At 39.5% G+C, this 26,164-nt stretch overlaps 1 protein-coding gene across 3 annotated transcripts; it reads left to right on the top strand.

Annotated features, from left to right (window-relative positions):
• The first annotated feature begins 9,000 nt into the window (after nt 1–9,000).
• On the top strand, nt 9,001–26,093 carry smarcad1a (SNF2 related chromatin remodeling ATPase with DExD box 1a). Of its 3 annotated transcripts, XM_088076649.1 has the most exons (24): nt 9,001–9,248; nt 9,377–9,522; nt 11,986–12,124; nt 12,208–12,337; nt 12,603–12,672; nt 13,056–13,156; nt 13,583–13,684; nt 15,121–15,199; nt 15,316–16,022; nt 16,804–17,000; nt 17,186–17,276; nt 17,797–17,896; nt 18,139–18,198; nt 19,618–19,693; nt 19,890–20,025; nt 20,167–20,298; nt 20,713–20,808; nt 21,364–21,481; nt 21,585–21,700; nt 22,130–22,318; nt 22,413–22,531; nt 22,883–23,065; nt 23,328–23,434; nt 24,806–26,093. In XM_088076649.1, the coding sequence occupies exons 2-24, from the start codon at nt 9,462–9,464 to the stop codon at nt 24,865–24,867; spliced, it is 3,171 nt and encodes a 1,056-aa protein (XP_087932775.1). In that variant the 5' UTR covers nt 9,001–9,248; nt 9,377–9,461; the 3' UTR covers nt 24,868–26,093. The 3 variants fall into 3 exon arrangements, with proteins under 3 accessions (XP_087932775.1, XP_042344751.2, XP_042344750.2); XM_042488817.2 differs by having other exon boundaries at nt 9,001–9,522; XM_042488816.2 differs by lacking the exons at nt 9,001–9,248; nt 9,377–9,522 and adding an exon at nt 10,592–11,060.
• The last annotated feature ends 71 nt before the right edge of the window (nt 26,094–26,164 follow it).

Genomic DNA, 26,164 nt, shown 5'->3' with positions numbered 1-26,164 from the left:
TCATTTTCATAAAAATTACCAACTGTAGCTTTAAGCTCTTGTAAAAAAAATGCAGATACAGGCTCCAACAAAATTGAGGAAAAAAACAGACTTTAGTTGGGTAAACTGCGGAAGTCAATTCTGACTTGTTCTGACAAAAAAAGTCCTTTTTTAGCACTCTGCATCTGTGTTGAAATGAAGCTGAGGACCACATTTTTTGATGCAGTGCTTTTGTTGATCTGAAAACTACCTACGACTTGCTCCAGTTGGTTAACAGATATCTGCCGTAAGCAGCATGCATCATGTGGATATCTCCCTTGCAATCTCATGTTGACTACATCCTTCTTGTTAAAAGTAAAGGATTGAGGAGCTATGTGGAAGAAAAGAAAGGAAGGTTTAGATAGTATTGGGGAAAAATAGAGGGATCAGTGGAGGGAGGAGTACAAAGGGCTGGCTAACCTTTCAGATCTGTATCATTGTCCCACATTAAAAGCACTAGCGTCCATTGTAAAAGCACAGGGGCAAATTCTCTCTGCAAGTGGAGAGAAGTTAGTCGACAAAGAGAGGGGAAAGACAAAGCGAACGTCAGAAAGTTAGAAAAAGGTAGAAGAGTTGACCGGAGCGTAAATCGAGTGAAAACAAAAAGTTTGATGGGGAGAAAGAGAGGGGAGGTGAAGGTAAAACAAGTTGGGTGTGTGCACAAGATAAACGGCCCCTCCTCGTTACCTCACGCTTGGCTGCTCCAGGATGGAGAGAGAGGGAGAGGGAGAGAGAGGGGATGGGGGAAGAATAGAGGGTCAATCTAGACAGTGGGGGCTTTGTGGGCACTTATCAGAGACTGATGGCAAAGCAGTGGACCCAGAGTGGAGACACAGTGAATATAAAAGGACATTGGTGTGTGTGTTTCTGTATGTGTGTACTGGACTGGCTATGTTGTAGAAGAGAACGAGGAATGAAAGAATAGAGGGAAGATGCAGGGAGTGATGAGACAAGAAACTGTGGAGTGCAACATGGGATGAGGAAAGAAGAATTGCATGCACCACAAGCAGCAGCATAGCACCTTGTAGATCACTTTACCAATCTGAGTGCACCTTCAGGAGAGACTGAGGAGGAGAGACAGAGGTGGGGGAAGGATCGAGCACAGGGACACCACAAAGAGTGAGAAGGTCAAGAAGAGGTATATGATATGGAAGGAGAGAAAATGGAAAGCGGAGAAGGTGAAGGTCTAGAGAGGATTGGATTACGCAACAGAATTCCAGTATCACATCCATCAAGTCCTCTTTACACAGACATCGTGCTATAGGGCCACTATGAAGTCATTTGCTTATGCCTCCTTTGCATTTTTATGAAGAACCTAATAACAGTGGCATCATGCCACTCCAATGTGTGATTTTGGACAGCATGCCAGCATCATGGAAGCAAAAGAGCTGTGATGGGTGTGACATAACAGCGTCTGCCTCTAGTCTGACATATAACATACACATCAGCAGCGCTTCCTAAACAATAATAAAGGCATAACATGGCAATAAAAATCATTTACCATCCCTGTTATATGGTGGTTCATCTCATCTTCTGTTAGGAGGGTAAGGAGGTCCCAAATTTTATTGTTTTCCCAATTTGTGGACAATTTCGGCTGCTGTTCTTCTTTTTTGAGTTAGCTGCTAACTGCCACCAGATACTTTTTAAATCTCCTGAATTGGGTCATACACATAACACACCGACAATGCATCACAACTGCCAGCTGTCCTTTTTACATAGATCTTGATTCTGCGCTGTTACTACCTCTATTGATGTCCCCCTATTCTGTGACTGTACTTTTTATACATAATGTTGAGGCTGCACAATGGTGCAATATTTTGCCTTAAACTGGCAGTGTGAAAGGGGCTACACAGAGAGCTACAGGAGTCAAAGAAATCTGGAAAATTTGAAAGAAAAGTTCATTTTTATACTGTCAAGATTCCTGTTTAAGTTTCCTTCTTGCTCACTTTGTAACACCATATCTCTCCTTCACTTTCCCACATACACACACAAACACACTCAGTCAGCGGCAGCTCCCAGCTCCCCGTGGTGCGCCCGCTGAGAGAGGTCATGTCAGACATCAACTCCCGTCGCGTCAGCTCTTTTTCTCCCACAATTCAACACAGCTGAGGCTGTCACCACGCTAACCTCCCTTCCCCCCAAAAAAGGCTCAGACACTGGCCCCTAACATTCATGGAGACATGCACATATTTATGATGTACACACATAAGTCACAACACACACACATTCTCATTCACACGCCTTATAAAACACACACATTTAGATGCAGAGGCGTCCCAGAGGAGACAGACCCCCAACTGGTGTCCACCAGCAGGGTTGCTGATCCTGTGCTGACATTCCCATCTCAGTCGTCTCAACCTCCCTGCCAGCTTACCAAGTAGAAACACCGGGACACACATATAAACACACACACACACACAGTTGTTTAAGCTCATGTGCTTAACGAGTTTTTCATTCTCTTCCTGTCTGCCCTTTTTCTCTTCTCTTCAGATATGGTGACTTTGTAAATTAGTATAAAACTGTGCTTCATCTTGAAGCAGTAGGAGATGGATGGAAAGTCTGTATTTACCCTGATTGAAAAGTTGATCAAACTGCTGTCAAATGTGATAATGCAAGCTAAAGTCAGTTATACTCATTCCAACTGCTGATATCTCTGTTCACTGGAAACTCTAATTGAACAGCTTTGGAGGTAGAGCCGCAAAGATTAATCGATTAGTTGTCAACTTTTAAATTGTTTGCCAAGTAATTTGATTATGGGTTAAGTGGTTTGGGTTTGTTTGATTTTTAAGGAAAAGGGCATAAGTCTAGCTTCTTTGTGTGAATACTTTCAGGTTTCATTTCTCCTCTATGACAGAAAACTGAATATGTTTGAGTTGTGGACAAAACAAGACATTTGAGGATGTCATCTTGGGCTTTGTGAAATACTGATCAACATTTTTCACTATTTTCTGAAATGTAATAGACTAAACAAATAACTGATACATTGAGAAATTAATTGACAGATGAATCAACAATGAAAATAATTGTTAGTTTGAGGTAGTGGAAGGATGATAATAAGTCAGCCAAAAGCACCTCAAGTGAATCTATGTAGTATTGGTGAACAACTGAAGGCAATGGTGTATTGTAAGGCCATGTAATTTATAATTGTGAAAAGACTCAAGTGAGCAAAGACAAATCTTTTGATAAGTTTGCTATTATGCCTGTGCCTTATATATAATTTAAAAACACTTAAAACAGAAATAAAATTTGTTACAGCGCACCTGTAAAAACAAAAGTAACCGTAGACTTTATGTTTGTTAGGGAAGGTATGCATGTCCACATGTCAAGGCCAGTTCAAACTGGAAAGAAAAAATTTTAAGCAAAATATTTTGAGCATGAATCCAGATGGGACACCCACGCTTTGGCACTGTTAATTACATTTATTTTTGGAACCCTCTTAAGTCCCTGACAAATAAAATAATGAATCATAAAGCTCACAATTTTATAAGTCTAAATGACAGAGACATATTTGGCATCATTTGAATTAAACAATTGACAAATAGACAAGAGGACAATGCAAAGGCATGCAGCGCCAACAAAGCTCCGTCTCAGCAGCATTCTGTAGGACAGCCTGGGGATCCGTCATTGTCCCCCTGTCTTTCTGCACGTCTCCTTCTGTTTAATTAAAACACTGTGATAATGTGACAGACCTGACAAAGTTGACTGCAGCCACTGATCTCTGCTGCCATAGCAAAAAGTGAATAACAAAGGGCAACCTTTTATTTACACCACAGTTGAAGTGCACAGCATCAAAATATGAATGCATGAAATAAATTAATAATATAGATGAAATTAACATTGTTTGATGAAGGACTGCAAACAGGAGAACAATACAGAGGAATGCTGCACTAACAAAGCTCGGTTTGACTGATGTTCTGTACAGCAGCCAGGAGGATCAGTCATTGTCTCTCTGTGATTGGTGGGTTGTCTCGGCTGCTCCGCAGCATCACCTCCAGCAACATGGGAATTCTCCCCCGCTGCTGTTTCTCTTTGCCTGCAGAGAGAGAGCGCTTACATGAGTGATGACTAAACAAAAGCAGTTCAAAGGAAGTCAAATGAGTGTTTGATAAGTTATCTGACTGCAGATATCGGATGGGACTTAAGAGTATTTGACATGAAAATATGCAAATCCAAAGGGAATTCTGCTTCTTATTATCTACTGCATACTGTATGTACAGTACAAACAGTACAGTAAATCTGATGACTTCAGACTCAACTTGACCAATTCAAAAAGACTTGCAACTTGACATGGATTTTAACACCAATGACAAGTGACTAGATTTAAAAGTATGTTATTAAAAAGGGTGATATGCATCAAATAATTTCCTGAATCAACTAACATTAACACTGTTCATTTCCAACAAGGCGACCCTCTGCAGAGTGACCTTGTTTGAACCAGTCTGACGGCATTCAGTTTACAAGAGAGAACCATGAAGAGCTAACATTTTACTGAACATTAGTTGGGAAAAAAATGATAACAAAGATAGTTTGTTTCTGTAAAAGAGCTACAGGTGATGAACAAAAACAGAATTGCTGTATGCAAAACTTTGAAAAATACAGATGAAGCAGATGAAGCTTCCAAAAACTTGTGTAAACAAATACATTTATTAGATACATTTTTCTAAGCATTCATCATTTTTGTAAATTTAATAGATCATTAAGCCGATCTTAAAAATGGCATTATCTTTGGTCACTACACATCATGACTTTTTTAGGACTTGAAACTCAGAGTTTAGGACTTGGAACTCGATTTGGACTTGTCAGTCTTGACTCAAGACTTTCCTATCTTGACTTGGGACTTAGGACTTTAGGGCAAAGACTTGAGACTTACTTGTGACTCGAAAAACAATGACTTGATCTAGCCCCTGGCCAAAAGAAAAATAATTTATATTGGTTGATTATGCGCAAGTCTGAGAAGTTTAGTCCACTTACAGAAAAGTCAACGACATGTAGCCAAAGTATAAACTCAACTTGAGATATGTTCTGTTATGATATATTTTGCTAGAACTGACAGTGATGAGGTAAGACAGGTGGTTTAAGTGATACTGTGACAGAAATATCTGTTCTTTAGGGTGTTATTATCAGACACTCACCCCTGTGTGCTTGAAAGGAGGATGGTGAAAGTTGGTGGTTTCCCTCTTCAGAGAACAGCAGTTGTGCTCGATTTGTCACTTACAATGGATTGCAGTTGATCACATTTTCACAGCAGCAAAAGAATCTGCAAAAACATCTCACATAGCTCCAGCAACACCTCTCCACTGTCCACCTGTATGCTCAGTATGTCACTGCTGCACTGCTCCTCTTTTTGGTCGCAGCATATGAACAAATGGAGCTGCAAGCAACACATGAACAAAGCTTTATGTTTAAGCAACGGGTATAGGACTGTTTTCTATGGTAATATAGTGTCACTCCTCATGTCTACTGGGTCAAAACATAAGCGACATAAAAGTGACTCCATTCCTGTGGATCAACTGGCTCTGGCATTATCATGTTGATGTGCTACTTTATTTATGTCAGCCGAATACTTTTTGTTCTTTGTGCAGGTTCAGTAACAGACCGTCAGCATCAATGAAGCTGATGGTAGCAATGAACCACCTGATCTCCAGCAGCAGAGCACTTTGACAACACAGATACTGTGGCTTTTCACTTTCTCACTGTTGTCCAGCAATGCACGCTGGTGTGTCTACATAGAGCTTTCAGTGTTCAAACCTGGCCAGCGATAGCGATATCACAGTATCTCTGCAACATCCTGTCAGTGTCCATGATGTTATACTGAAAAGCATGACAACAACTTTTGGATATCAGTGTTTTGTATATGCCAATGACCATTCGCTGGGATTGTTAAATCTGTTCAAGAAAAAGGGAAATATGCAAAAACAAATAGAAGGGTTTGGGGTAAAACTTGCCAGTCTATTTTGTATTTTATTAATGTGACAGCAATGGAAAAATATTTTGTAATTTTTTTCTCATGATACAGGGCTGAACATTATTGGCTGTATTGGTATCTGATCTAGTTCAGAGACATTTATTTGTCTCTCTCTCTGTCTCTCACCTCAAAGTCATATCAGTCAGAGTCAATGGATACAATTATTTTTAACACAAAACGTCTTCTGCCTGTAGAAAGCCTTAATATGGGGTGGTGTGTGTATGTCTCTCTGTGTATTTCTTGCAGGGGGGGTGGGGGCGGTTACATCCCAGACGTGTTACCACGGTGACAAGGTGCTCCCTGCCGCCGTCGGGTCTCGGCCAAGTTGGGCGCCATGGTGACTGGGTGGTGACAGACTTTGTGACAAGTCCGCTGGGACACCGTAGTTGGGTCACTATTAAAAACACACGCATACACAGACACGCATGCAACGCTTGAACATACAGATGTACTTGACACAGGGATTTAATAAAACAAAGTTAGGCACATATATTTGACACATACGATACACAGATGCAAGATTTTTGTATATTACATACATACATGTACAGACTATATAAAGTATGAGAAGCACGCACACATACAGAACACACTCTAAACTCATTGAATCCTTCTGTGCTGTATGTGTGTTTGTTTGTGCGCATACTGATATGGTTGTATGCATGTCATGTCATGCATGACTATTGATATAAAATTGAAAAAGTGTTTTCAAAAGCAGCAGAACGTCATATCACCTGCTTCCTTTTTGCAGTGTGAACAATTCCAGGATTTTATATCTGTTATTGCAGCCAGCAAAAACTTCCATTCAAACATCCCCTGTGCTCATCCATTTTTCTTGATGCAATCACTTTGTGTGTGTGTGTGTGTGTGTGTGTGTGTGTGTGTGTGTGTGTGTGTGTGTGTGTGTGTGTGTGTGGGGGTGTGTGTGTGTGTGTGTGTGTGTGTGTGTGTGTGTGTTAATGACTTGCCTCAGTATTGGGACGGCCTTGTGATTTATATTTCTGTGTTGTTGCGTGTGCGCCTGCTTGTCTGTGTGTGTGGGTGTCTGCGTTTCACACAGACACCCACATAGCAAACAGACACATAGGCCTCTGTAACAACACTGACAAAACCAGAAAAAATAACAAAGGAAGAAAAACAACAAACAAATGTCTGTCATAATGCAGATGTAAGACGCACACATACACAGACTCATACACACACAAAAACGTTGACCAGGAGGACAGGAGAAGGCAAGGAGCCACCATTTGAGCTTCCTGCTGTGAGGGGTCATGACCCCTATCAGACTCTGTGTCAGTCTGTCTATTGTGCCCTGGGTAGCGCACAAACACACACACACACACACATTAACTTACATGGTCGCCATGACGATGGTCGGGGCGACAGTAAGGCGGCAGGATGGCGCTGTGGTGTACTGATGAGAGGACCCGATCTAATCATCATAATATATTCACTGTATGTCAGCAAAGTCTACAGGTGTAAACATTAGTGGTAAAGTGTTTGTAGAAAGTGGGCTAGGACATAAGGGGGGTTGATGCACATAGTGTGATAAAGACTGTACATTAAAGATTTATTGATAATTTATTTTGAATAGTGACCAAACCAGAAATTTAAAAAAGTGTTTTTGTTTTTTTTGTTTGTATTAGAATTTTGTGAAATGTCAATAAGAGTGAAAATAAATTGTACGAGGCAGTCAAGCTGTGGTTGTGTGTGTGTGTGTGTGTGTGTGTGTGTGTGTGTGTGGGTGTGTGTGTGTGTGTGTGTGTGTGTGTGTGCGCGTGTGTGTGCGTGCGCGCATAGGAGGGGGCTGCTATCTGCCATTGACTTTGACCATCAACACCAGGAGCGTCGTAATGTGGGGAAAAGGACCCAGTCCTTTGAAAAACCCGGAATAAATTGTTTAGTTTTGTTTTAAGTTTCTTATTTTTAAGTAATTAGTGTCATAGCTCAATTCAAATTGGCTTTATAATTTTTCTGAAAGACTGACTTTTGTGTTATATATATATATATATATATATATATATATATATATATATATATATATATATATATATATATATATATATATATATATATATATATATATATCTTGGAAGTTCTCTGAGGCCCCTTTCACCCTTTAAATCAGTCCTCCTCTGCTTTAAGATTCATCTTCAAACCCAGCTAAAGCCAAGTGAGTGACTTGCATGAGAGAGACATGAAAAATCCTCATCAAGGCTAAATGTAAGCAGGAGTTACAATGTCTATGGTGGCTTCTGAGGGAACTAATGAATTATTGTGAGTCTTTTTACTGTAAAAAATAACATTGATACAATCCTGTGTAACAGAATTTGAACACGTTGTAATCTTTATGCTTTCTTTCTTACTTAATTTCCTGAAGGTAGACAACCAGAGTTAAGACAACCTGCATGAGATTTTTGTATTTGAATAACACTTCTACAAAATAAAATATTTCTGTAAAAAAAAAGGCCAATTTCCTTACCTCCCCCTGCTATCCCTCCAATCTAATACACTCTAATCAACTTTTAAACTCTTAATCATTACTTAAATTAACAATTCTGTACCCTGCAATAGGGCACAGAGAACCAGCACATCAGAGTTTTTCTGTAAGAGCAGGTTTTCAGCAGACTGTGGTCAGTATTCAGCACTAGCAGCTGGACCTCGTCATGTATCCCGTCTCAGAAAATGTGTATCTGCTGCCCCCCTTTGATCAGTAAATGTACCAACATCTAACTAACATCTAGAATATGTTCAGTTTTCTGAGTGTGGCATCTAGTGGACAACATTAAGAAACAGGTGAATTTGCAACAGTGTTAATAACAGTGAAAAGAAAATCTGTAACTTTGTTGAAGAGAGATTATCCAAAACAGGAAATATATTTACTCCCTGTGCAACTGATTTGTCTAACACAGGTGAAACTAATAACAGTGATAAGGGGGGGGGGGCATTTCACTCAGGTGTGCCACTGCTGTGCTGGCATACCTAAATTAAATAAAGCCATTGTTAAGGTTAGCCTGTTGGTCACCTATGTTTTCATTTGTCTGTGAGGTCAAAAGTGGCGCTGTGAGAGAAGTCTGCTGAAAGAGATAACTGGCAGCAGAGATTGATTCAAATATTTAGAAAACAGTGCAGGTGTTGTCCCACAGTGATTGGCACATGCCTACAAGTAATCATTGTTGAAGAGGTGTAAACTACCTTTAATAAACCAGTTAAGCTGCATTTTACAGTAGATGGCTGGTAGTTCAGTGACATTCATATTTGTATAGTAAGTAGTTAAATTAGCCTACTTTTTGTCATTTTTTCAAAATGACAACCAGTTTTGGGCAATAAAAAGAGAGCGATGGGGTTTTTATTTTCTTGATTTTCCCTTCTGCTCTTCTTTAAAAAAAAAAGTCATGGATCCTCTACTGTAGGCTGATTGAATACATTTGACCAACCCCGCAGCCTTTTATTTGATCCTGATCGCTGCGTTGAAGGCATGCCCAGGCAATACATTCATCAGGCAGCCACCACCTCACACTTGAGCCTTTCAGTTATTCGTAAGTATATTGTTTTATTACTGTTTATGTATTATTGCCATTTAATAGTATCTCTAAATAGTATTTAGAGAAATTGTTGCATGCTCTTTTGGCAGTTAGATGGGTAACTAAATAATTCTTACTGATGCAATGTTCCCACCTGGACTCTAATTAAGGCAGGTGTCTGACTGATGGACGTGGCATGCAAAACCAAAGCTGACATTCCTGCACTTTCCCATGAATAGTGGGATAATGTGTTCTTTGGTTTTTGCATAAATTGTGAACAAGTGGGCACTTTTTGAAATTAATGATAATAACTTTATATAGCATCTTTATAAACAGATGTTCACAAAGTGCTTTTAATGACAAAGTAAAGGCAGGAACTCAGGAAACAATAAAATAAACACAAAAGGTCAAAAAGAATAAAGCAAATAAAATAAATAAAAGTGATAAAATAGGCCGATTTCGAAAGCCAGTTATATGAATAAATGTAATAATAATTTAAAATAGAAAATATTAGAATGAAAGCAATAAAACATGATAAAAATATTATAAGAAATAATATTAAAATAATAATAAGAATAATTAACTGAAGTGAGTGGTGTTTTTTTTTTCCTGACGTGACTTTTATTTTCTTTTTATTATAATTTTGTATATGTGAAGTAATAGGTAGTTTACATAGCTATGCTTTCAAAGTCCCTTGACACTGTAAGTAATGTAGTTACATCAGTCTACCAACCACATTTGTCTCCATGTGTTACCTTACATCACTACATCACCAGTTTCATAAGTGATGTTGGTCAGACTGTCAAGATAGTTCCCCTCTCATTCTCAGCCCCACTAGCCTTTTATTGCAATGTAACCCCTTGATGCCATAACATATTATACATTTGACTACGTAAGTGAATCACAAGAGTCTTGCAGGGATTACTACCCTTCATACACCTATGGTCACTACAGGGAATTAATGTATCACTTTTTAAGGTTTAGCCTCATTGAACCTGTAAAGCTGAACGTGAGCGGAACCGGAAGTTAGCTACAGTGTACTATCTTGATTCACCCGTGAGTTTCCGCCCACCTCTTCCTTTGACCAATGAGCGGAGCCGGCTTAGCATCCTACAGGGCCGCTGGAGTTCGCGGGAAAGCGGCCGTCATCGAGAGACAACAAGCGAAATTGTACCGGGGATTAAAGAATCGTCTTTTATATTGAAACACTGCGTCAGTCATTCGTTTTAATCTGTTTAAAGCCGTAACGGAGCAGTGACACAGCTTAAAACCGGCGTCTTTCCAGGGCTGCTGCCAGGCTGCTACGCTAACATCCGACGCTTGTTAGCTAGGTCGCCTCATTGGCTAAGAGAAACGTTGTGCTTCATGCGACAAGATATAGAAAATACAGCAGACTTGAAAGAGACAAAGGGTTTCCGCTGCCTGACACGTACAGACCGTTAACATGTTCAACTTGGACCGTTTTCGTTATGACAAGAAGGCAGCGACGACAACAAACAAAGACGAGGAGAGCGGGTCCAAAAGTCCGGAGTCTGAGAAAGAGAACAAGCCAGGTAACTAGCAGATGTTAAGCTAGCTCACTGTGCTGTTAGCCAGATGTGCAAGTGTGCTATCGTTAGCAGTGATTGTTATTAACATAATGCAGGTCAGAATGACTATTTTACTGAGTAATAGTGGGACACACGTCAGTGTAACATAAACTGTTACTTTCTTGTGCAAATTGAACTGCAGCATCATTACAGTGAAATCATGTGTCTTTGTTGTAGCTGGGCAATATTGTCAAAGTCACATATCACAGCAGTTTAAAGGCAGTGGGTCAGTACCAAAAACATAAAGGTATCTATGGAAATGGCTGCTGGAGCTTTGAGACTGTGTTACTGTACTCTACAGATACTGATTATTAGTAGTTGATGATACCTAATATCTAGAATCGATATGCATTTACAATAAGAATGAAAATATTTGTCGATATTTACAATTTGGAATATAACAAAATCCAACACAAAACATTATTTAAATGCCTTTAGCAAATTTTAATCAGAACTGAGATTTTCAACATCACATACTGCAAATGTCAAGTAAAAATAGTTCACTGAGGTTTTACAGTGTAAAAAAATTCTCTTATGACACTTTCTTTGCACTTTTTAATTGAAGTCATTGGCGATCATTGAAATAAAACGTTGATACAGATAATCGTCAAAATGCCAAATATCCACCCCTATAATCGGCGAGGCCGATAATCTGTCGACCCTTAAAGAAAATTATTTGCATTGTAAATACAGCAACAATATAATATAAAAATAGGAAACAAAGTCTAAAGTCAACAGTAGCTGAATGTCATGATGGAGTCAAGCAGCAGAACATTGACATGTGCCATAAAACCAAAGTAGCTACAAACGTACACTAACAAACAAATGTTGAAGTGCAATCCCTTTATTTTGCATCTGCTAACTTGTCTTTTAATATCGTGCTGTCCAGCTAAGATGAAACCTGCTAAAGCCCCACCAAAGTCCCATGCCCGAGGAGTGGTTTTTGAGGAAGTCCTCACAATTGACCTGGAGGATGATGAGGCTCTTTCTGACACAAAGACCAAAATACCACACAACAGGAAGCTCAAGTAAGTCTAAACTGAAATGACTAGATTTTTCACATTTGTGCTAATTCGTACAGCTTTACAGTCTCGTTGTTTGTCTTCTGTAGGAATCCCAGAGCTATATCGCCCAAAAAAGTGACATCAAGTCACACAAATGATGAGGATGATGAATTGGAGGAGAAAATGAGCAGAATACTGGAGATGTTTCCTCAGCTGACGAGGACGGAGCTCCTTGAGGTGAGTCAAAATAGAGCAGGGCTTTGCAATTTCTCAGCATAACACATACGTTAGATTGACTCCAGGGACATCCCAAGCATATTTGCATTTTTCTTTGTTGTTTTGTTTTTTGTTTTGGTTTTACTGAATAAACTGAACACCAGTTGTGGGCTAAATGTTATCATGAAGAGTACTTCATCAAAGTATTTAATTTATGTAATAACCAGCTACAATTTCCGCACTGTTCATAAGACACAGTCCAGTTTAATGTCTGTTCCATTTTCAGGTCGTTGAGAGCACAGCCACATTGGAAGGAGCTGTAGCTGCATGCCTTTTAAAGTTTGGGGATAAAGAAGGTATGTAATGACCTTTTCATAATGACATAAAGGCATAATGACACATTTTCCTTTTTAGCCTTCTAGCATGAAGAAGGCTTAGTTTATAGTTGGAGACAAATCATCAGCTCTCCACAAAAAAAACATTAAGTAAATATGGATGAGAAGTTGTAAATTTTGCTTTTTTAATGATATATTCAGCAATGTTTGGCTAATTCTCTGGGCCATAAAGTAAATTCAAATCTTTATTCAGGACGTCATTGCTGTTGTGAAGATGGAGAAAAGTAAAACATCATTCCAGTGCAGGAAAAATGTTGCAGCCAAAAAACCACAAACTTCAAAGCTGTCTTACTTTTTCAGTCGGTTGGCTGCTTTTGAGAACATTGGCTGTTTTGTCTTCTCAGCCACAGAACAAGGCAGGAAGAGAAAGCAGGATGGATCCAGCAGCTCCCAGGACAGTGTTGAGCTTCAGCTTAGCAAGAAGAGTAAGCCATCAGATGAACTGGTAAGATTACTAACTATAACCTTACAGTTTAAAACAATGGCATACCATGTACACATTTCCTGTTATTTAGATTTAAAGTGCAATGAAAGCCTTTTTATCGTACACTTCAGAGAAACAGAACTGTTAGTTTGTTGCTCCTTATGTTCAAAAAGCTGTTTGAATAATGTCTTTCCTTTATTTTTTAAACAACATTTGCAATACGGATATGAGAAACACAAATGATTAAATATTAAGGACCGATGACAGCAGACAAACTGCATGTTCTCCATAAGGATAATAATATTGATCACTTGTGAAGGTAGGATGATGTAAATCTGTACATCTATTTTGGCTTTTCCTTCACTGACAACTCAAATCTAAAAAGGCTTCACTTTAATTTATTTGAGGCTTTCCTCTCAGCTTTGGATTCATCTTACTTGTATTTAGGTTTCTGATGATGAAGATGATGAAGGCAAAGAGCCAAGCTGGGAGAAGCAGGAGTCCATGGTCAGAAGACTGCAGAAAAAGTTTCCTGACCAGGACAAGGAGGTGAGGACTCACAGACACTTGTCCCTGTCAGATTAAGTCATTTTATATTTAGATTTAAGTCCAATTGTATTCTACTTTCTCAAACTGTCTGCACTTGTACAGGATAACACCACACTGTGTGTGTGTGTGTGTGTGTGTGTGTGTGTGTGTGTGTGTGTGTGTGTGTGTGTGTGTGACTGAGCCGGTGAGTTTGTGATGTTCAGTGATACAGTATAATGTGATTTTACACAAGTCTAGTGCCTTTTAAGAACGTAAGTACCACCCTTAAGCACATTTAGCCCTTTATGACATCTCACGCATTACTTAAAGGCAGTGTTCCCACAGTCATGAAATACCTGGAAAAGTTATAAAATTAGATAAACTGTTTCCCAGGCCTGGATATGTTTTGTAATTAATTGAGAGTTTTGGAATAGTTTCAAATGTGCATTGTATTGGGTATTGTTTGAAATGTATTCACAAAAACATACAACAACAACATAAAACATGTCTAACATTAAGCAAAATACTGTAGGTTGTATTTAAAATCTGGAGCTGCACTGCATGACGGTTTATTAGATCTTTGGTTATATTCCCCACAAAAGGGAGCATGGCCATGACATTTTGCAGTACCTGTTTTTACTGGTCTGGTCTTTCAGCACGTGCAGCAGCAGGTTGGTGGTGGGAATGCTTATCAATAAATGTCTGGGAAGTTCATGTTTTTAAGCCTACCCCTTCTAAAATGCTTAAATAAAGTCATGGTGATGGGGTAAATTATTATGGAAAAGCTATTGAAACATTTTGAAAATGTTTTAGTAAAAATGAGGAGCAACCCTGCAAAGAGATCGTTCTGATTTTTTTTAAAGTGGGGTTATATTACTTAATCACAGTCAGTGTATTTTCTGTGGTTTATTGTCTTGCATTTGTTGTCTTTTCCATAAACTGCTAAATGTGTGACTTAAACAGCTGATCTGCTGCGTAAAACAGTGTTTGGCACACTTGCACTTTTGCATAGGAATATGGAAGATCTATGTTTGAGAAAATGTAGTGCCAAAGGAAATGGCTGTCTGATGGCAAGGTACAGCGGTGAAAATGTTATAAATATAGCATACTCTTCTGACTATGAATAGTGTAACTGAGTTTTATGAGTCCCAAAAATAGTATTAAATGTAAAAAAAAGCGAAATGTTGGTGCTGTTGAACAATTCTAATGCAAAAAACAATGATGGCCTTAGTCGTTTGTCCAGTGATGCCAATGCAAAATGAAACACTCATCTGTCATCTGTTCTACAGCTGTATGATAGAAACAGCTAAATGATGCCTCACTCATGAAAATGACTGTACAGCCACACCAGACCACAATGAGAAAAGACAAAAATGTAGATTTTCTTGAGGGTGGCTCTTGGAACAGCAGATCTTGTATTTTAGTTGTGACTCTTGCTGATGGCTGTTGTGTTGCAGGAGCTGCGGATGGTGCTGCAGGAACACGACTGGAACGTGGAGGATGCTCTGCAGGTTCTACAAATGTTCTCAGACCCAGGTACGAACGCAGCATCTGGCATCTGAATCTAGCTTTCTTTCAGCTGACCTCATTCAGTTTGTAACTAATTCTGATACAGAATCCAGCTCAAATCTTTTTCTTTTTTTTTTTTATAGTGTCGGATAATACCAGTTTCAGCTCACCTGACACAGAAGAAAAGAAATCCAGTAAATGGAAGAGCAAAGACAAGTCAAGCAAGGACCATAGAAAGTCGAAGCACCACAAAGATCACAAAGACAGTAAAAGCAGGAGAGGACAAAAGGACTCAAAAGACCACAAGGATATTAGTGAAACAGATGAGGACATCATATATGATACAGACTCTACAAAGGACAGTGAAGACTCAGACTCCGACAACAGCAACAATGGTTCCAAAAACAAAAGTAGCGCTTCCACTCTATCTACATGGCTTAAAAAAGGTACTGACTCCGTACCCTCATCCTCCTCCGAGAGGAAAACAGCTACCTCATCCTCTTCAAAGCCATCCTCTTCTTCCTCTACTGTTCAGATGCTGTCTAGATTTGCCAGCGGGACCAGTATAGCGAAGAGGCAGGCAGCAGAGAGAAAGAGGAAAGCACGTGCCTCAGATGAACATGTCAGTTCTGAGGGGGAAAATGACGATGAAGAGGAAACTGTTAGCACTGAGTTTGAGGACTCTGACGATGAGCTGGACTCAGGAGGTGGCACGACGGAGCTGAAGAAAGAGATAATCAGTTTCTTCCAGCAGGCAACGATTGATGAGCTGACGCTGATCGCAGGGTGCTCTGTTAAAAAAGCCCAGAAGATAGTGGAGCTGAGGCCCTTTGATAGCTGGCAGTGCCTGGTAAGAGAGTGTGTGTGTGTGTGTGTGTGTGTGTGTGTGTGTGTGTGTGTGTGTGTGTGTGTGTGTGTGTGTGTGTGTGTGTGTGTGTGTGTGTGTGTTTCTAAACAAATGAAACAAAAACCATCAAATAGACATCTTGCAGTCGATTCCTTCATGTCAAACAAAACAGTTTGCACAAGTTATCAATGTGAAAAGTTTAAAGAAACAAAGAACTATAGTCAGTCATACTCTGAAATGTTCCTGCTGAACACCTGGAAAATGACTGTGACCTTTTAACTCTCATTCACACTGTATTTGCTTCATGACACCAGGGAGTCCGTGTAGAAACAAGACATTCCTGAAAATCTATTGAATAGTGGATCTCTTCACCACCTGAGAAATCTCCCCTCATGCTCTCTTTTATCAGATTTTTTCTTTCAGTTTCCAAACATCCATCTGTCAACAGAGAGTAAATAATAACAGTAATCGTGCATAATAATATGTCATGTTGAAATAATAGGACAGGGAAATATTTCATGCCTTTGCACACACCAAACTGAGCAATGAGGTGGTGTTGTTAGCACCCTTTCATTATGTGTATTTGGATTTTCAAGGTGTTTCACAAAACTTCACTACAGATGTGTTTTCCCTGATCATATGAAACCTGATAAGGCCGGGCAGTCTGCTCTTCAGTGCAGTGGCACCAGTGAAATAATTAAGTTATTCTGAAGCTTTTTGTTCTATCTGCTGTCATAGATACTCGATACATGTGAATTGTAACAGTACGTTATCACCTCTATAGATTGAACTCTTCCATAAGGACAATGGACTGTCAGAGAGCTTACTGCTTGGCTGCAGAGTCGTTCTCAAAGAGAGGAAGGTTGTACTGGGGCTGATGTCCAAGTGTGAGACCATTTCATCAAAAATGGTCAAACAGGTCACTGATCTGACAGAGAGGGGCACAGGAACCATGAAACAGCCCAGCCTGCTCAACAGCCAGTGAGTAAAATGCACATTAACACATATTGCAATTAATTAATAATAGTGCATAAAATGGTTTAACTAGTAAATTTATTTAAGACCAATTATACACTCAGGACTTACTAGTGACTCACACTTTGGATTTTTTAATAAAAATGAAGGGTCCTTTTCTTGTTCTCAGTCTGTTATTGGTTTTGTTGCAGGTTCCAGCTGAAACCCTATCAGCTGATTGGTCTAAAGTGGCTGCTGCTTCTGCATGAGCACAAACTAAGTGCTATCCTAGCTGATGAAATGGTAAGTAAACCAGTGGAAAGTGACAAGGTGCACAACGAACACTTGTGAGGTGTTGATCACAAACCTGAAGTCAAAAACAATGAAATGTAAACATTTAATGAGCCAAACAGTACAGCAGGTGCTTACAGCTTATTTAAGTTACCTCTCGATGAAAGTTACTGCCCCACTATCAAAGAGCGCTTTGTGTGGATATGTAGCCATCCCGCAGGTGAATAAACAATAAGAGAGTGTGAAGACAGAAACCGAGAACAAGGAGCAGAGACTTAAAATTGTTGCTTTAGCCTCAAGACGGTGAGAGAGGTCAGAACTTTGATTTGTATGGTTTTGTAAAGCCGCAGTGCTGTTGAAGTCTGTGAGGATTTTTGCTGTTTATACAGGTAGTCTGGAAACAGATGTTAGAATGCATTTCTTTTCGTCTGTTCACCTGGCCACCTCTTCATCTTTGTGTTTGATATTTGACCGTTTCTGTATCTCATTATCTCTCGTCCTCTTTCACCCTCTCCTTTACGCCGGCTCTCAGGGTTTGGGGAAAACTATCCAGGCTATAGCATTTCTTGCCCAGCTGTACCAGAACGGGATAGAGGGTCCTCACCTCATTATTGTACCGGCCTCTACACTGGGTAATGATCTCCACAAATGTAACACTTTGCTACCTTCCTTTATAATATGTAATTTAACTACATACTCTTAGACAATGATGTTTAGCGTAATGGCATATAGTGTCTGATGTCTAAAGCCATGTGTACACATAGCATTATATATTGTAGAATTTAGGTCTGTATTTCTTGGGCTGTTAACACTTTTTTTTTTAAACAAATCATATATTTGTTATTTACGCTGTTTGTCATTGTCTGTCTTGTAGATAACTGGGTCAGGGAGCTGAAGATGTGGTGTCCAAGCCTCAAAGTGCTTGTCTATTGTGGTATGACTCTTCTTTTTTCTTTATACATTGAAATCTTTCACAAGCTTCTGCTAGTGTGCTGCAAGCCAGGCAGCCCTCCCGGCCTAAGTTGACCCCCAGCCTGGCTTAAAGCTTTAGGGATTTCTAAAAAATTATTTAACCCACCACAGAGCAACTTGTTTTACTGCTAATGACTCTACACACTGAGCATGCCAGTCTTCGTTCATGTTTTTATGATGTGTTTTAAACTATAGTAGCCTAGAGAGTAAGGAAAAACACCCTGCTGACATTACAATGAACAGATGAAAACGAAACTGACTGCACACACACACACACACACACACACACACACACACACACACACACACACACACAAGCAGGTCTTACAGCAGCAATCTCATGATAAAAAGAGAAAGAGAGGCTGAGCGCATCAATCCGTTGCATGCAATACTAGAATTAAATAAGATTGAACTAATTTTGAATTATAAAATTTGTTCCAAGGTTGCAGTGATTGCATAAAATTGCAAGGTCACGCAGAATTCACAGGGACTGTCTGAATAAATGTTAATCGTTGCAATCACAACATTGCAAAATCCCGCAGAGACTGATTAACGTTTCTAGTTAGCTAATATTAGTATGTTTAATGTCACAATGAAGTTACAATTTACTTAACATACTAGTGTGCATGCGTTAACGTGCATGCAGCCTGTTGCAGTTGTCTGTAATAACCCCCCAATAAAGTATTTCTGATTCGGATTCTGATTAACAAGTCAGCAGCTGATGTTTGCACTAATCCTCTTCATCACCAATAGGACTTAAGGCTGCATTTTCATTGCATCTTTTCCAGTACAAACAGCAGCTGTCAGGGCCGTTACTTGCGTTTTTGGGGGCTCTATGCAAATCTTTGTTTGCCTCCTATTTTTATCACTCATGAAACACATCAAATCTGCATCATATTATTTATGCATATGAGACCAACAACAAAGTGTCACTGGCCACTGTGAAGATACCTTCTGCCTGGCCTAACTGCTTTTCTTGGGGAAACCCTGTCTCATGTAGTCTCTTATGCAAATCCTGCAATTGATCTGGGAATCTGAAGTTTTCAGTGTGATCAAGCGTGTTACGGGACTCAGTGTGGTGTTTGTGCAAAACAGTGTTCTGGCTGTAGCACTGTAGCAAAACCCAGCAAGAAACGGTTGGTATGTGGTTAACGCAGAAGATGGATCATAGACCACAGTGCAGTTTGTGATCCTTTGAGGCAAGGCATTCCTCTCTGAAAAGTTAAAGTATACTGCCTAATGTTCATTGCTGGGACTCAGTGACACCAGGAGTCCATTTTTAATGAGTGAGAGCATGTATGTTTTGATGCAGTGCTGCTGTCACAGCTTTATTTTGGGTCTTTTCACAGTTCTGAGCAGTGTGTACTCATGTTCTCTACAGGATCTGTGGAGGACCGCCGCTACCTCAGACACGACCTCCTCAATGACGATGTTGAGTGCAACGTCATTGTGACCACGTGAGCAAACACACACACACACACACACACACACACACACACACTAACACATACACACATCCTCCATTATATTTGACAGATTTCAACGATGGTGACTACAGAACCATGAAGAGCCTAAAGCAACTTGTCACTCACACCTACACAAAAAGTAAACGAGTACGTGTGTTTTATTCTGTTTTGCTTGTTTGTTTTACAGGTATAACATGGCCATAGGTAACGATAGCGATCGCAGCCTTTTCCGTAGGCTGCCTCTGAAGTACGCTATGTTTGATGAAGGTCACATGCTGAAGAACATGAACTCTCTACGCTACCGCCACCTTATGGCAATTAATGTTAGTTCACTGACATTTTGTGATGTATCTTCTATCACCCCATCCACCTTTTTCTTTTCATATTTGTCATCAGAAATATTTTCCTTTCTATCTAAAAGTGTTGCACATAACAGTGGAGGACGTCTCTCTCTCTTCCTGTAGGCAGAGCATCGCTTGCTGCTCACAGGAACTCCTCTACAGAACAACCTCTTAGAGCTGATGTCTCTTCTGAACTTCATTATGCCTTCCATGTTCTCCAGCACAACTTCACAGCTCTCCAAAATGTTCTCTATGGTGAGTGTGTGTGCCATTTAAAGCAGGATGGCATCAAATCACTTCACACACATAACTTGTAATTTAAGCCTTTCCTCTTTTTCATATTCTAAACTGACTCAGTGTTGAATTTTTATCAGGTTAATATTCTGGTATGAAATCCTAGATTAGTATTGCTAAATCCAGCTCAGATTATAGCAACACTCCTGGTACATCATAATATAACATGCTTTGAGAAGAAAATCTTATCTTCATTGTATCTCCTAGCCCTCCACTGTCTTTTAGTCTTTTGAAATCATTTGTTTCACTAGAAAAAAAAACACAACAAATATTTTGTCTGGTAAGCTTTATAACCAGCCCATAAAAATGCAACAGCTTATTTATTCATTTTGTTGTGGCCCATTTGACTTAAGTATTTATTATGTTATTTGTCAGAAATCCCATGAGGAGCAGAGCCGCTTTGAGAGGGATCGTATATCTCAGGCCAAACTCATCATGAAACCTTTCATCCTTCGAAGGGTTAAGAACGAGGTGAGTTGATAAAGTTATTGCATTTTGTTCATATTATGTGTGTTAAGAGTGTGATCTGTAGGGAAATTAAGTCTCCCAGTTTCAAATTTTTAACACTTTTGGTTTTTGCTCAAACAACCAGCGGTAAAAATGTCTGCAGAATTTTATTTCTGTATTTATTATGTTTCCCCTGCATCCAACTATGTGAAAAACTTTGATATTAAAAAATCCCCTGAACATTTTAATCATCACAAGTTGTGTGTACGTGACAAAGCGAGAAGCAGGGAGAGAGAGTCTGCATGTCTTCGTGATTGGAAATCAATATGTGGTGGTGGATGTGAAACCCTGCCCTCGCTATTATCTGTCCTCGCTATTATTTTGCAGTCCTTGCTTCACCTCAGAAGTAAGCACGCTGTTCAACAGAAATAATTGTCAGTGCAAACACAGTGTGCTGTACACTTTGCACTGTATAGATGCATTAATTGAAACTATTTTTTGTAGTAGTTAATCAAGTTACTCAAGGAATTATTTCAGCCCTGAAGTATTGCATTAACAAATGGTCCATTATTTTTCCAGGTCCTCAAGCAGCTGCCAGCCAAGGAAGAGAAGGTTGAGTTCTGCGCAATGAGCGAGAAACAGCAGGTTCTCTACCAGACCCTCTTTAAAAAACTCAAGGATTCCATCAACGGCGAGAGTAAGCCTGATCTGCTGCTCCCTGTTGAACATCATGGTTTTATTTTGTGCAGAGAACAGAAAGTATGTGTGGTTAACAATTTCCCTCATGCATTTTCTTTTAGAGCGCGAGTTGTGTAATGTGATGATGCAGCTGAGGAAGATGGCCAACCACCCTATGCTTCATAGACAGTATTATACCACAGAAAAGCTCAAAGCCATGAGCAAACTCATGCTCAAGGTCAGTCCTACCCCTGTTTGTGGAGATGGGGTTTGCATCAAAAGCTGTTTGCCAAGAATCTTCTATGAGTTGTGCTGAGTCGGGCTCAGCAGGCTGATGACACCAAGTATTCACATGACTTGCCCAAAGTATTAAAGTCTTAAAGTATTTGCATACTGGCGAATGGTATTATCCAGACAAGTCGATTAACATAAATGAACACGGGTCATATGCACCCTAACAGCATTAGCACCAATTATGTCCCACCACAACAGGACAGATAGCAAAGCAATTTTTGTGTTACACTATTTTCAGTGTGTATAATCGAAATGATTGTTTTTCCACGCTAATCTCCTTCAGTTTTCTCTTCCTTCTGTACCATGTTTGGGGGTGTTTCTCTGCCCCCTCTTATTGAATCGTTCCTTCATTCTCCTTTCTCTCCCTCTACAGGAGCCAACTCACTTTGATGCGGACGCTGCTCTGATCCAGGAGGACATGGAAGTGATGTCAGACTTTGAGCTGCATCGTCTGTGCCAGCAGTACTCCTCCATCGGCTCCTACCAGCTTGAAAACAGCCTCCTGCTTGACTCTGGGAAATTCCACCACCTCACAGAGCTCCTTGCCTCACTTAAAAAGAAGGTAAATACAAATGTGCAGAAGAATGTCAGTGGTACGCGCAAGAGGATTGCAGGCTGTATATACTCAGGAGTTCAACTTTGCTTTTGTCCTACAGGGAGACCGAGTGGTATTATTCAGTCAGTTCACCATGATGCTGGACATCGTGGAGGTGTTGCTGAAACATCTTAAGCATCGTTACATCAGACTGGATGGATCCACACCCATAGCTGACAGGTCAGCATTGCACAACATATTCAAGTCAGATCAGTTGTGGCTAATAAGGCAGGAACGTAAAGCATAATCTTATTAATTCAAATTCTATTTAATCATTCCTTCTGCAAACAGTATATTTTTTCTTACTACACTGCATCCTTTGCATATGCAGATTTGGTGGTGATTTTGATGCTGAAATGATTCATTGGGTAACCCTGATCTTATTCATTAAGTCTAGCACATCTGATACTTCCAGATGAAAGATTATTATTTAAAATTTTGGAAATGGAAGCAATGTTTGGTATTAAACTTTGTCAACATAACATAAATTGTGTTACATCTAATGGTTAAAATGATTTCCCTGTCACGCAGGATTGTGTTGATTGATGAGTACAACATGGATCCTGACATATTTGTGTTCCTGTTATCAACACGTGCTGGCGGCCTTGGCATCAACCTCACCTCAGCTAATGTTGTCATCCTACATGACATCGACTGCAATCCCTACAATGACAAACAGGCAGAAGACAGGTGTCACCGTGTAGGCCAGACCAGGTAAGATGAAATGTGTAAATAATACTAATATTTGATTGAGGTGACTTTTACCTGATGAGGTCTTTTAATTGGAATTCACTTTTATTATGTGAGCAACTGGACAGACAACACTTGCGCTATATCCATAGATATTCTCATGAAATTCCAATCTCAGAATAATGCAGTAGGTATTCACTGCAGTTACATGTCTGTTCCCCTTAAGAACAGTGCTAAATGTATTGATTTCCTGTATTGACTGATGTTACCCTGCTGTGGGTGTCAGGACTGTGCAGGTGATTAAGCTGATCAGTAAGGACAGTATAGAGGACTCCATGCTGCAGCTGAGCCAGAGGAAACTAAAGCTTGAGCAGGACATGACTGCTGCTGACGGTAAGGACATAAGCACACAAACATATGCTTTCTTTACTGCATGCTCACAATTCTGTAATAAATACATTTTAATATGCAATCTATATAATCAAAACACCAACAAAGCAGTGATGATTTCTTTAGGTTTCTTTAGGATTTCCTAGTCATTTGTGCCCTGTAGCACTTCAAATTACTCCTCAAATAAAAGACTTTTGCAGTGCTTTAACAAATCAATGATAAAATGTCCAGTATGGACGTCTAGCAGATTCAGCTAAGTTCTGCTACTTCCCATTCTGTTTGTGATGGTCCTGTGCATCATAAGAAAAATCAGATATTTTCCCTAAAAGTCCTAAACCCTGCAGAGATGGTCTTAAGTCTTTGTTGGTAAAAGCTAAATGGTATGTCAAAAGGTCAAAAATATTTTTTAAAAAAAGTCATAATCAAAATGGTTGACCCAGCAGTTGAATTTGTACAATCTGCAGAAAGTCCCAGGAACTGGTCTTATGTAAATACAGTTGAACAAACTGTAACATCTCTAGATTTAATGCATGAGAAGTACACAAATCAGTTCATTAAGAAGGAGGAAGGAGGAACCCTTCTTTCAGGAAGGACAGACTTGTGCTGGATGTTTTGTGTACAGAATTAACATTAGTGAAATAACAATCTGAAGAAAAAAATCAGAATATTAGGTAAATAAAGTACAAATATATAAGAGGAATAAGGATCAGAGGAGAAGCAAAGCAATTTGTAGGTGCTGCCAAGCAAAGGTGTAGAACTGCAGGAAGGATCTAGTCATACTGGGCACAGAGGCGCGTGTGCAGTCAGCTGACTTTTCACACTAAAAGAGCATTTCTCCATACTGGTCAGCCAGCAGATCTGCTCCTCTGCTCTTTTCTAATCACACGTACAGCTCTGTCTGTGCCTGCTTGTTTGTGTGTGAATCTGTACGCTCTCATGCTCTGTTTAGACACGACTGACAAACATGTGGAATAAGTAAGCAAAGGATGTTTTTTCCGAAAGAAAGAGATTTTTAATTTAATGAATAATTTATCCTCTATATCATTAAAAAAAAGATTATCCATATGTCTGCTTGTCAGATTCGCCTGCAACTTTTAAAAAAAAATAAAAATTGATGAGATGCGGAAACTATCGCCATAGGTTGCAAGCATGTCCAGTGTGAACAGCTTAGTTGGTTACTAAGGGTGTTGAAAGCTTTTAAGCAGCATTACACAGAAATTTGGAGCACTTCACAGCATCCACAGCCAATGTATGAACCAGGGTGAAGCCAGTGACCAATTGTACGTCATGCTGAGTTAGCTAGCCATATTTTGGGCAACACAGTGTTTGCACGAGTTGTTTTGCGTTTACCCTAAAGCATCATGTGTTCTTTAGGTGGTGAGGGGACCATACCTGAAGATATGGCATCTTTGCTCAAAGCTTCACTGGGACTGTGATACGCAAACACGTGAAACTTGAGACTGTACAAACACATTTTGGATGGTATTCTTGTGATTCTGGGCAGACCTGAGTGTTCTGACTGAACACACTCTTTTGTGTCTATACTGGAAAACTACTGAGAACCATATGCTGCCATGGGAAAAAGTTCTAATATTGAGATCTGATTTATCGTGTAGCGTGGTAGCTGTGCCTAAAACACTATTTTTACATGCAGTTTTTGCTCCTACTTTGACTATTAGTTCAGTATAAAATGGCAAAACAAAAATGTTGCCTTTTAAATTGTGTGCACACCACATTACACAAAAATTCTCTGTGGAAACTTGAAATGAATGGTGTTAAATAGTCCAGACCAAACTGTCTGTAATGCAGCATGTGTTGGTCGCCATGGCGTTTGGATGAGTTCATAACTTTGTTTATATTACCCAAGTTATAGTATTCATATTCAGATAAGATGTGCTAGTAAGGAAAACTATGCTTACTGGAAGTCTCTCATGGATGAAATATTTAAAGGTCTTTTGAAACTGCGTGAAGAGATGGAGATTGGTGGATTTTTATACCGTCTTTCTTACCTGACAGTGTTGCATCTTGCCTAATGTACTCGCTCTTACTTGCCAGGTCTTGAAAGAAAGATTTTTTTTTTTAACATCAAAAGGTTTTTGCTGCTGTGATCCACAGCAACATTAAAAGCAGCAGATATGACAACCGTACAGAAAAAAGTTACCTTTCACATAAATTTGCCCAGATATCATTCCTGATCAAACATTTTTGACAATTTGGGTTGCATCAGAAAATCAGCCAAGTATCTGGAAAATGGTATTCTCTGTCAGTGAAATGTGTCGACTGTCACACTGATGCCATGTTTTCTGGCAAACGCAGAGGGACCTTTTCAGATAGAAGATCATTGTGTGAGTGTAGTTGAAGAATTCAGTACACACAGTTTTTGTAATGTGTAAACCTAAAAAAACTACAACTAAACATAAGATACAGTGTCTTTAATAAGAATGGTGCTTGAATTGGTTTCTTTGCTGTTTCTACACCTTCAAATATTTAGAGCTAAGCGACAAAAGATGGCGATTTAACGAAGCAGCTGCTGCGTTTATGTACTGTATAAGTGGCTTATGTGTTGTAAGTGTACAAGTGTAAGTGTAAAAGCTTTTACTAAGTCATTTGTATGTTTTTAAGGTTCATGTTTGGACTGAATAATAAAAATTGGAATAAAGTTTGTGTGGTCATGGCCTGCAGCCATTCAACAGTAACAGCAGCAAGAAAATAATCCCTAAATCTTCCGTAATG

This window comes from Plectropomus leopardus, chromosome 4 (assembly GCF_026936395.1).
Source record: "Plectropomus leopardus strain MGB_pleo_1.0 chromosome 4, ASM2693639v1, whole genome shotgun sequence".
In the NCBI taxonomy this organism is placed as follows: domain Eukaryota; kingdom Metazoa; phylum Chordata; class Actinopteri; order Perciformes; family Serranidae; genus Plectropomus; species Plectropomus leopardus.
Note: the sequence above shows the minus strand (reverse complement) of the source record. Positions and strands in the feature narration are given on the sequence as shown.